The sequence below is a fragment of the Perissodus microlepis genome, chromosome 23, assembly GCF_051167445.1.
Source record: "Perissodus microlepis isolate ML-2025 ecotype Zambia chromosome 23, ASM5116744v1, whole genome shotgun sequence".
Taxonomy (NCBI): Eukaryota; Metazoa; Chordata; class Actinopteri; order Cichliformes; family Cichlidae; genus Perissodus; species Perissodus microlepis.
The window spans coordinates 33,296,409-33,308,262 of record NC_140482.1 but is presented as its reverse complement, the minus strand read 5'-3'; the positions used below and the strand labels follow the sequence as shown (position 1 = coordinate 33,308,262).

Sequence of the window (11,854 nt, the reverse complement as noted above, 5' to 3'; positions counted from 1 at the left end):
GCACGTTAAATAGTATTTTCAGTCATGTTGGGAAAATTTACTTTTGTATGAATATGTGTTTTGTAATTGATCCATCTCCGTGGGGATTTAAATATTATAAGTGATTATCAGTAGTTTATTTTGAAGTATACTTTGCTTCATATTTGTCTCAGTTTTACCCCGCTATTACACTTGATTTTGAAGTGGCTGTTGAGAGAAACCATTGTTTTGATATTTTTATGTTTTTTAAATATTGTGGGCCAAAGTTGCATGGACTCCACATTGGGATTAAGAAACACCTGCTGCTGTGAAAATGCTTAGAAAATAAAGCCAGTTTTGCAACCAGTCCCTGTTTGTCGTCATAAAACAGTCTACCATTTGAAATCTGCTACACTTGGCAATGACGTGTATGAGGGTGTGTGTGGCAGTCCGGTCACTGAGCTGTGAGAGTTGGATCCTCTTGGCGAGCGTCGCTGACTCAGCGGGTGGATCAAAAAACAGCTGATGGGATTGTGAGTGCTGTTTGATGGAGCCCAGTGTGAGTGAATCCTCTGAGGTTATGTCAGACTTTCAATGCAGCACGCTTCAAAAGATTTCCACAGAGACGAAGATCAGCGAATGCTTTTCAAACTTTCAGAGGTCAAAGAAGCAATCAACAATTAAAACGTTTAATTTTATTCAATAAAGACGACAGCAGCTTCGAGCTCTCATCTGTTTCCTGTAAAGATCATTGGTTTGAGCAGCGCTGGATTAAAACCTCTCAGACTGACCTGATCACACACAGCCATGCACGAGTCTGCAGGATAAGACCTCATTCAAGGACAGGTGAACAGACCTGTCAGGTATAAGACTCCAAACATGCATTTCTGTATTAAACCTTCATGTAGCTGTTTATCAGATTTATAGTGTACACATTAATTAATGCTATAATTTACACAATCTTTTACTCTCCCAATTTTTATTGTCTTTGTTCGTTTTCACTGCTGTGTATGTAACATTTTACACAGCCTTCAGTGCCCGTGGCACTTTTACTGTGTTTATTTATTGTAGACTGAACCGTCTTTATCCTACTGCTCGAACACAATCATTTCCCTTGAGGGATAGAGAGGTACTTGTTGGTCCATATAGAAGGTGGAGGTGAAGAATTTAGGCTGCGGCACAAAAGCAGACTAGTTTCTGCTCATTTTATTTCTTCTTTTAAAAACTCAGACAGCTTCTAATAAATATAATAATACATTCACAGAAAGGAGGGGGAGGAGCTACAAACATCCTGGCACAGCGAAGGCAGAGGCTAACACTGAGGCTATGCTAACACTGAAACATGTAAGTACAGACGTGCAGAGTAAAAAAGTAAAAAGGCTTCAAGAAAATAGAAAAAGTAAAGAGAGGCTTTATACACCTGAAGGAAGAAACAGGAAGTGATGTTGGGGGGGGGGGGGGGGGGGGGCTGTGAGCAATGGGAGGAGTTTTCAGTCCTTTTTATTTTTGTATTTGCGTGCTACGTTTCAAGGCGGCACCCCCCCACAGGTCACCAGGTCACATGATGCTACAGCACTTACACGGCTTCTTCTCCTTCTCCTTCCCTGCCGTCTCCCCATTGCTTGCCACTGGTATCGCCATTGGAGGTTTAGTGGAGGCTGGTGGGGCCTTGGAGGTGGGCAGAGGTGGATCTGCCTCCTTTTCTCCCCCTGATGTCTTCCCGTTTGGGTCATCAATGTGCACCAGCTCGGCCTTCACCGTGCCCTGCAGCCCCAGCACCTTCTTGGTCTCGTCTTCATCCTCTACGCTCTGGTATCCCATGAACACCATGGTAACCGGGTTCTCAGTGCTCGCCTCAGCCACGCTCGCCTCACCACCCACTTTGGCCTCTAGCCCTGTGATCTCCACTGGAACCTGAGGTAGCGGCGACTTGGACCGCATCAGCCCCAACTCCTCCCGAACCTCTGCTGTCGGGAGGGATGTCACAGTGGTGACAGTCTGTGACATCATCGACGCCTCATCAGCTTTGTGGATGAGCTCTTCAACCTCAGAGGAGCTGAGCAGGTGGACATCCTCACCATTCAGCTCATGGACCACTGGGAGACAGGAAGACACAGGTGAGGGTCAGAGTGCGACACCTGAATGCTCTCCAGCTGAAGGACCAATAAAGACTCACTGAGTGATGTCACAGAGTACACCTGTGCATCAGCTTCCTTCAGCTGGAGCTGAAAGTGATGAGGTGTGACCACCTGACTGTCAGGTGAGTGTTGATCATGCAGGCAGGCTGAGGCCGCTGTGGCTTTAGGAGAAGGAAAACTGCTGCTGTGAAAACCTGCAAACCTCCAAAAGGAGGCGCTGCAACAACCAGACACATGGATCTGCTCCTCACACTGTGCTATAAAATGTCCACTGCAGGAACTCAGCAGGAATGACCCTCAGATCTGAAACTCTCAGGATACAACAGCCTGTCACAGGTGTGTAACGCAGGTGTCTAATGCTATGAAAATACCTGGTGGAACATCTGGCAGGTAATGAGTGGAGTTCAGAGGTCCTCCCAGAGATGCTGAGAGTTTCTGAAGTGAAGATGTGGAGGTGTTCAGCAAAGACTGTGAGGGCAAATAGTTCAATAATTTAAGAAAAAAAGAATGAGTGATTCATCATCTACAGTCCATGAGCTTGTGAAGAGATTCAGATAAATGCGCGCACAGCAGAGCTGAAATCAGCCCTTTGAGAGTCAGTTATTGCATCAGCAGGTCCCTTCTCATAAAGCCGGCTTTGTTTTTATTTATTTTTTCTTGTTTACTTGCTAACATCACCTTTCTGCTCATCTTCGTAAACTTTGACCCCTTGGTCAGAGAGGTCAACAGGAAGTTTGGTGTTACTGGACAGAACCCTGGTTTCCCCCGTCACTCTGTCCCGCTCTACTTTAATCTCCACCGAGTACATCGCTGGATTGGGAGGGGTTAGAAGGGATCACATGGGGTTACACAGGGTCAGAGAGGGTCAACACAACAGACACAATGAGCTGCTGTGGATCTAAAGATGAAGGCAGCAGACAGAAGGTTAGATCACAGAAGAGAAGAGTCAGGACAGAGAAAGCAGCAGGTCATAAACAAGCACCCCAGGTGAGGGTAACCTTCCAATAGCAAAGGTACAGCTCTATTAGTGCGACATGACATAACCATGCAGAACAAAGAAGGGTCTGATGACCAGAAGGAATATGTGAGGCTCTGCTCGCATCATCCAGACTGACTTTGGTACAGTGTGTATATCCTCTCCTGCTGCCTCAAATAACTGAACTACCAAAGCATTTCAGCTGCAAACAACCACAACTCAGATAAGTCCCAAGGATCAGATACACTAAATGGACACCAGCACCCACACATTACCCTGAGAGGAGCTGCTCAGCCATGAAGCTCCTGGTGCACAGTGTCTGCTGATGTTAATGCCAGGGATGGATGGATGAATGAATGGATGAACAGATGGATAAATGGGAGAATAGATGGATGAATGGATGATGGATGGATGGATGGATGGATGGATGGATGGATGGATGGATTGATAAATGGGAGAAAAGATGGTTAGGCGGATGGAAGAATTCTCCTGAACTGACTTTTGTAACAGTGGCGTCCTGTTAGCACCACATTGGAATTGCTGAGCTTTTCAAACTCTGTCTCTCATACAGATAAAGGCAGGTCACAGGTGCTGGATTAATACACCTGTGGCACTGATTCACAGATTAACAGGTGTAACTCAGGACTTTTGTCCATAAGTGTACATGGAGACGTTTTCCATCAGATGTTGAGGGACACTGTGGAGGAAGAGGAGCTTGGATGCAGCTCAGGTTATTGCGAGAGTTTATTCCTGACACTTGAAATCTGTGACCAGCAGCCGAGTTGCTGACGTTCGTACGGTCAGAGTCTGCCTCCTCTGTTGCTGCGTTGTTTGAGTACATGTGCATCACTCTGATTTTCTCTCTGCATGTTGAGTGAGGCTGCATGTATTTATTAAAGTGAAGGGAAAGAATGTGAAAGCTCTACTGATGTTCCTAATCTAACACGCTTCAAGCTTCACTTAACATGTGCATGTTGACAGTTGCTGTGAGGACTCGACCTTCAGGATGGACTGAGTGCTGACACAGCGGTCACACTCTGGCTCCGACATCGTCTTTTTCCAAATACCTTCACATCTCCTGTGGAAACCCCTGCAGTCATGCCAGGGGTAGATTCAGACCTGTTTCTGTTCAGCCTTAAATATCAGCAAAGTGTCAGGAAACTCCCACAGCTTCATACATTCATTTAGCCCATGATTCATTTCAATAGCCTCCCACAGATCCTACACTATGAGGGAAACAACACAATAACACACACACACCCATCACACCAGCCAACACACAAATTCACTGTTAACGTGACCCTAAAACGGACTTACAGATAGAGACAGTAAGACAGCTGTTAGAGACACATTAAGGTCGATGTCCCCTCTCCTCCCACGTGTCTACACTCTATGACCTCTGACCTTACACATTTGCAGGGTGAATGATAACAGACTCATTAAAATCACTGAAAGCTGTGATTAATCATATTTTACTGATTCTTCGAACCTCATCACGGAGAACCAAACGCAAACTCTTAAAGTCAGGAAACAACATGGCTGATCTCATCTGTACTTTATTCTTTTACTGGCTTTATTAGACAGTGCATCAAAGAAAGACAGGAAAGCAGGGGAAGACCTGCGTCAACCCTCCGGCTGCTCTCAGCCATAGGGCCTATGGCCATCTCCTCCTCTCAGTGAGCTAATCTTTAGCCATGGAAATATTCTGGATCTATTTCCTGACTTGGTGACTTCCAGGTGAGCTTCATGTCCCACCTGAGGAAAACTAGCTCAGTTCACCAGTTTAAGACGACCCCCGTCAGGTCGGTGCAGAGTGGGTGTGGTCACTTCTGACTCACCTTTCTTCATCTCCTCGGTCACCTCTCTGGGTTTGTTCAGTCGAGGACTTTTGTTGACTTTGACCTCTGCAGGGGCTTGTGGGCCAGGCACAAAGACAGAGCAGAGAAAGAACTAACAGTGAGGTTATCACAACAACTTACCTCCACCATCACTGTAATCTGATTACTGAGATCTGATTACAGTTATAGCACAGTCTCACCTTGGATCCCCTGAGTTGCCAGTGGAGCCCTGTCCTGCTGATGCCTTTCGTGATCTTTGACCTCTACAGCTGATCAGAGACAAACATGAGACAAAGGCTTCACGAATAAAAACAGACAGAGAAATTTAGAAATTTACCTGAAGCTGGTCTTGATGACACCTGGAGGCACAAACAGAGAAAGGAAGTTTATCTTCACAATAAGAGTCTTAACAGGAATCCTCCATCAATAAGTAGAAGGAAACGGGAAACAGAAACATGAAAAAACCTCCAAAGTAAGCCAGTCCTGCCAGCGAACCCCCCTCCCAACATCCTCACCCATGTAATCCAACCAAATTTGGTTCAAATGATCTATTAACCCTATGAGGACAGCAGAAAAGCTGATTTTAGAAAGGAAAAAAAGTGATATTAGAAAACGTGTGTGTGTGTGTGTGTGTGTGTGTGTGTGTGTGTGTGTGTGTGTGTGTGTGTGTGTGTGTGTGTACGCGCGTGTACACTCACCTTAATGTTGGTTATGGTCTGACAGACAGATCCAGTCTCAAGGCCGACAAGTTCCTGCTGCAGCCTACAGCACACACACACACACACACAGTTGATGGTTTTAATCCCACAGTGAATAAGGCCACCTTTCCTGGATGTTCGGGCTCGGCGGCTCAGACCTGTCGATGGTCTCCTCCAGGCTCCGAGTCCGGGCCTCGTCCTGCTCCAGCTGTCTACGGACTTCGTTCTGCTCGGGTCCAGCAGATGCTCCCTCCAGCAGCCAGCGGTCCCTCAGAGCCTTTGACTGAAACACAGGTCACACAGATGACAGCTTCCTTCTAACACGTGAGGAGGCACGTATCAAATTCATATTTGTTCATGAAAGTTTATGAAAAAAAGAGCTGCAGAAACATGTGCTTAAAGTTCACTCATGATCTGCTCACTATGAAGCCCACCACCGAAGCCGTCGTCATTCCTTCATCATTTCTTTAAAAAGGAGGCAAGTCGAAGGTGTGCAGGTGAGTCCAGCTGTTCGATTGGAAGCTGTGAGTGAGACAGGAAGTCCTCTGACTGCAAACAGCTGACAGATCATCAGGAGAGGACAGACTGGCACTCTGATCCACTCAGAAAACAATTAACATAAAAGCCTGAAAGTCCACAGGAGACACCTGGGGATCCTGTCCTTCTTCACAGCTTCCAGCTAAGTGAGGAAGACTCCCCAGCAGGAAGATGTGTCGTCATCCACAGAGTATGAAGAGAATAATCAAAGCAGATCAGAGGGTTCAAAGCATCTGTCAGCCTCGGGAATAGAAAGCTTCAACCTTAAAAAGTGTCAGAAAGGCTGAGCAGCTCCAGACTAAACAAATCAGCCAGCAAGACGAAGATCAGAGCAGCACGAAGAAGGAAACCTGGACATCAGACTTCACAGTCTGCAAAAAAATCCCCATGCACGGTTAAAACTAAACCAGCAGGTTCATCAGAGCTTTTTACATATAACCTAAACTCTGGTCTCATTCTGAGCGTCTCATTAAACCCTTGCAGCTGACAGCAGGAGACACTCAGCTGCACGAGTCTGAGTGGGATTTGTTCTCGCCGGGTCGTCTTTCAAACTCTCAACAATTTTAATCAGCACTTTAAAAAGCTGCTTGTTTCCCACACATGCTGGCAGAAAGAAATCTTTATCCATTTATTGTTTTGATGTTTCGGCTACACAACACTACAAATTGGAGAGCATCAGCATCATGTCCTCAAAGGAGAAAACAGTGAAAATTGAATAAAATCATTTTAGTATCTAATGATCGAAAGCAGGCGTGCACAGACAGCAATGGGAGCTCATGGACCAACGTCCATCAGGAGGACGTCTGAGTGTCCCTTTAATAAACGCGTGAAGCATGAATGGATCCTTTTAGTTGAATAAAACTATCTGGATGAGCTCGGGCTCTCTGAACTCGCGGCCTCCTCCTCATCAGGAAAACAGCTGCTATTTCACATGGCCCTGGCAGTTCTGTCCTACCTGCGTGCTGTTTGGCTGATCTCAGATATTTTTACCTTGCAGCTGTTCTCAGTTTGTGCCTCTTGAATCTCTGAATACCTGAATGACTCGACACACAGTGAGCCAGCAGGAGTAGGAGCCAGAGAGAGTTACTCTTTATTTTTTTCTGGTGAAAGACAAACTGATAAAGTCATTAATGAAATATGATCTCATATCAAAGATCAATAATAGATGAGAGAATTTACTGGCAGAAATAAATTTTCCAGAGCACTTCAGTCTGGAATATACAACATCTGAACGACAGGTTTCTGTTTCTGAGTCTCTTTGAAGCAGAAGATCAGCGATGGTCCTGAGGGTTTCCATTATGACTCTGTGATCTCAACTTATTTTAGACTCCTGAACATCATGTTGGAGGGACGGATGGTGCTGCGGCTTTGATAATAAGAAGCAATTTAAAACAGCATTGTGTTTCCAGGAATACAGGCTGATTTATCCCATAAAAGTGCACAGTTCTTCTCTGGAAGACCAGCTCTGAATAGTGTTGAATATTACAAATTTTACAAAAATGTGCAAAACAAAGTCTAGAATAACCAGGACTGCGAAAAGTGTGCAGACCCAGGAACAGTGCAAGGACATCATCAGCAGACAGGAAGTAGGAACGCAAAAGAGAACACAACAGAGAGCCGCCTATCAGAATAAAACAGGAAATGACCACTGACCATCTGAAAGAAGGACATGAATAAAAACAGTGTGAAAGAGCTGGACCCCACAGAGCATTCAGGTTTTGGTTTTGTTTATTTAGTGCACAAAAATATTTCTTTGTGGTTTGGCATCAATGTCAGCTTTGTAGCCAACTCCACACCGACTCGTCTCAGGTCCCGGCGTGGGACCTGAGGGAGGGAGGGAAACCGCGTTAACACAATCATCTCCACCTGCCCATCAGACTTCATGGCACAGCCCCTTGAGTGCACTGCAACACCCCTCCACTGCAGCGGAGCCAGAGACCACGCCCCTGCCATAATCAGGCCTGGATCAGACCCAGATCAAACCTGGATCAGGCCTGGATCCGATCTGGATCGGTACAAAGGCTTCAGCATCTTGCTCACCTCTGAGTGCACCTGACCTTTAAACAGAAAACAGGAAACAGGAAGTGGTGGGCTCACCTTCAGGTGCTGTAGCGCCCTCCTGTCGTCCTCCAACTGACGCTTCTTGTTCTCGATCTCTGTCTGCCACTTCCTTTTCTCCTGCAGCATTATGGAAAACAGAACCAGCTGCTGATTGGGATCAATAATCCAATCACACTTCTGCTCTGAAGTAATCCACTGAGGTAATCTGATTACTGACTGCACTCTCTTAGTGTGGGCTTTTATTTTGAAATAAAATAAAAGTGTGTTTGTTTAAATAAAGTTTAAAATTCAAAGTCAACATTGATAACTTCGAGCAATAAAACTTACTGGGGGGGGGGGGGTCTCACACACACATCTGAATCATTGATACTAGGTGTGTGAGATGCTGCATTCACTGACTGTAAGTAAACTCACCACAATGAGCTGCAGTCGATCCTGCTGATAGAGAACCTCGCTCACCCTGAGGGAGAGACAGACAGACAGGTTAATGATGTCACTGTGACATCACTGAATCGTACGTTTCCTTGTTCCGCTTAATACATAGATGCTCGATGCACAGCTCTGTTTACACTTTAGCCTCACACACTCATTCATACACTGACTAGCTATCTCACACATACACATGCACGCACACACACACACACACACACACTCCAGCAGAGTCTTGAAGCAATCAGCTAACAAGCGCTCAACAGCGGTGAGTCATCAGTTATTGGCTGTAAAGATGGCTGCCCTCTCTTCAGTTTGCTGGAGCTGAAGGCAGTGCGAGGCTGAAGGCAGTGCGAGGCTGAAGGCGGTCTGTGCTGACGGAGCTGCTGGTGGTTGGTCTAGCTTCAGGAAACCAGAGTTCACCAAACAAGGAGCAGCCAGACGCAGACGTGTCCCTGAGTCTAATGGGAGCATCGCACCCAAAGTAGACTTCATGTTTTATTCAGTGAGACTTCGACTGGAGGCTGAGACCATGAACTCATCAGGATAGAGGTCACTGGGTTCAGAGGTCAGCTCAATCCAGCTCTCCTCTCTGGAGGACACACAGTATGCTTTACACTTTAAACTTTTCCTCTCAGACACCTCAAACAAAGCTTCACTTTAAGGTCTCCATGGAGACCACAGTCCACTGCAAGGACCGACAACACCAGCAGCTAGAACCCGGCCCACTGGGAACCAGTTCAGACACAGCGCCCTGACGAGGAGGAGGTGCTTTAAAGGCTCAAACTGAAGCTCAGGCTCTTTCTGGTTTTTTGTCCATGCCTGCTCAGCAGCAGTGAGATGTATTATAGAGAGGGGCATGGCAGGTAATGGGACGGGAGCTCAGACTGATGATTGGATGATATTAATTATTGATCAGTTTGCGTTCCGTCTGAGAGGAAAGGGTTCCGGTCAGTCAGCAGGTGTGTGACTTTTAATTGAAACGCCGCATTAGAGGCAGACAGGAAGTCCATGCACTGCAGTGATGAAGTACTTGCAGTAAAAACAGAAGAGTACAAATACTCAGTTACATGTTAGAGTAAAAGTACTCTCAGCTTAGCCTTATAAAGTAAAGATAAGAGATAAGATCAGATAAACCTTTATTAGTCCCACATTTGGCACTAACATGTGGTTCTGCTCTGGGCTGTGTCCTTGTCCAGACACCACATCCTACTACTGCCTCTGAGCCTCCACCAGGCTGCAGCAGCTCCATCAATCCCACAGGCACACCAAACAAGCACACAGGAAGTGCACTTCAAAATAAAACAGCTGCTGGGATGAAACTCAACCAGCTCCCAGATTCTGATTGGCAGTCTTTTCTGAAGTCTGGGTTTATAAGTGGCTGTGAGGAAGGCAGGGGGAAATAATGAAGAAGTCACAAAGAAAACAGATTTCTGCAGAACATGATGGAAAATAATACAGATAAAAAATTCCCAAAACACAAAGTGGTAAGAAACCAATGATTTACCTACAGCTTTCTGTTTACCTGCATCAGGTAAAATCTGATTATCTGATGAACCTAAAACCTGACTACAGAAACATCAGAACTCATCTCAGCACCATCTGACTCCTGGATCTGCTCCCAGGTGTGACTCTTCCTGTGGAAATTATCCATCAGGTGCGTTTCTGCAGGTGTATGGTAACTCCATAGTGAGTGAGACTTTATGCAGGTGTGTCAGTGCAAGTTTTATGCTGAAGTTTCTGAAAATTCACACTTTGTGGTAATTCTTGTAATTCTGTAAGTGACATCGTGACATCATTAAAGAGCCTGCCTTGCTGAATTTAGAAAACTGAACCAATCGGACTGGGGCTTAAACCTTATATTGTGAAGAACCCCGCCGGAAGTCACCCTCTCCTCACACGTCCAACTTTACAGAAGTGACTGAGCTCAAATGAGGAACACAGAAACTGATCAATATGTAATCATAGACGCTCGTGCTGCTTATTGATCAGAGCTGATGCTGCTTCCGCAGGGGAAAGTAGAGCACAGAGAGGTTTGATCACTCCGCGGGTCCGCACGCCCTTTAACCCATCACCTGCCGCTGCGGTGACTCGGACACCCCTACCCCCCAAAGTCTCCAGTTTGGTGCAGTTAGCCCCCCACCCACCCCTCGGTCCTGACTCAGCGCCCTGATGCCGCACAATGACGACACGAGTCTCAGATACGTCACAAACACAGAAAAACAACCAGAAGAAGAAAAAAGAAGAAGGGAAAGAAAGAAGAGAGAGAAGAAATAAAGTGTACTCACTCCTCCATGTCCGACGGCAGATCAGTCCGCAGCAAAATCAAACATCTGATCCACATCCGAGAGAGCAAACAAACCCGCCCACCGGGGAGGACGGAGGACAGGAGGGAGGGGGGAGGAAAGGAGAGGAGGGTAGGAAAGGAGAAAAGGGTAGGAGAAGTTTTGAATGTTGAACCTTTTTTGGTCAGATTTTGACGTCACAGTTGAAAGTGTGCTTGCAGATTCATAATCAAGAGATCAGAGTGAGGAAGACTTTTACTTTGAAATCAGTCCAACATGCAAAAACGCTGTTATTGATTCCCAAAAGGTTGATTCTGTTCATCTGGACGTTTTCAGTGGGAGATAGGTTTCGTCATCATCCAGGTGACTTATGCAGTCTCAGCTTACAGCAGGTCTCCAACCTTATAAACTGTTCTTCTGCACATGACTGAAACTAGCCAGACAGAATCAACCTTTTGGGAACCTTACCTGGATGACTGAGCATGCATCAAGAGGCTGTTATTGATCGATTGACTGATGGATGGAGGATCGATTTTAAGAGCTATGAGGTGGATGGGATGCAGATGTGGAGCTCCTGGTCTCCATGATGACTTATTATTTTTATTACTGCAGCTGTCACGGGGACAGACTGGGACGTCAGACCGGGATGAGACTCGGTAACAAAGCCTTCTGCTTCACACGAGTACTTCCTTCTGCACTCTCCATGTTTGCTCCTCGTCCTTCATATCATTTATTGTACATGTGAATCAATTTTTCATGCGCTTAAGTTTCATGAAGCTTCCTGCAAGTGATTCACATCATGAAAGTGATAAACACACGAATGAATCCAGAATTATCATCCAGTACCAGTAAGTACTCATACTTTAGTTACTCTCAGTGTAGTTGGAGTGCTTTTTAAACTCTGTGTTTCAGTGAAGCGCCAGGATGAGGCGCT

General features: G+C 45.9%; 1 protein-coding gene across 2 annotated transcripts; it reads right to left on the bottom strand.

The window, feature by feature from the left end:
* Nucleotides 1-1,149: 1,149 nt before the first annotated feature.
* On the bottom strand, nt 1,150-11,040 carry palm1a (paralemmin 1a). 2 transcript variants are annotated; one of them, XM_084922450.1, is made up of 10 exons: nt 10,924-11,039; nt 8,621-8,666; nt 8,243-8,323; nt 5,767-5,891; nt 5,609-5,672; nt 5,248-5,269; nt 5,111-5,179; nt 4,911-4,985; nt 2,775-2,906; nt 1,150-2,054 (listed from the first exon to the last, which is right to left on the bottom strand). In XM_084922450.1, exons 1-10 carry the CDS (start codon nt 10,977-10,979, stop codon nt 1,516-1,518), a joined length of 1,209 nt encoding a protein of 402 aa, XP_084778576.1. In that variant the 5' UTR covers nt 10,980-11,039; the 3' UTR covers nt 1,150-1,515. The 2 variants fall into 2 exon arrangements, with proteins under 2 accessions (XP_084778576.1, XP_084778575.1); XM_084922449.1 differs by lacking the exon at nt 2,775-2,906 and having other exon boundaries at nt 10,924-11,040.
* Nucleotides 11,041-11,854: the final 814 nt, after the last annotated feature.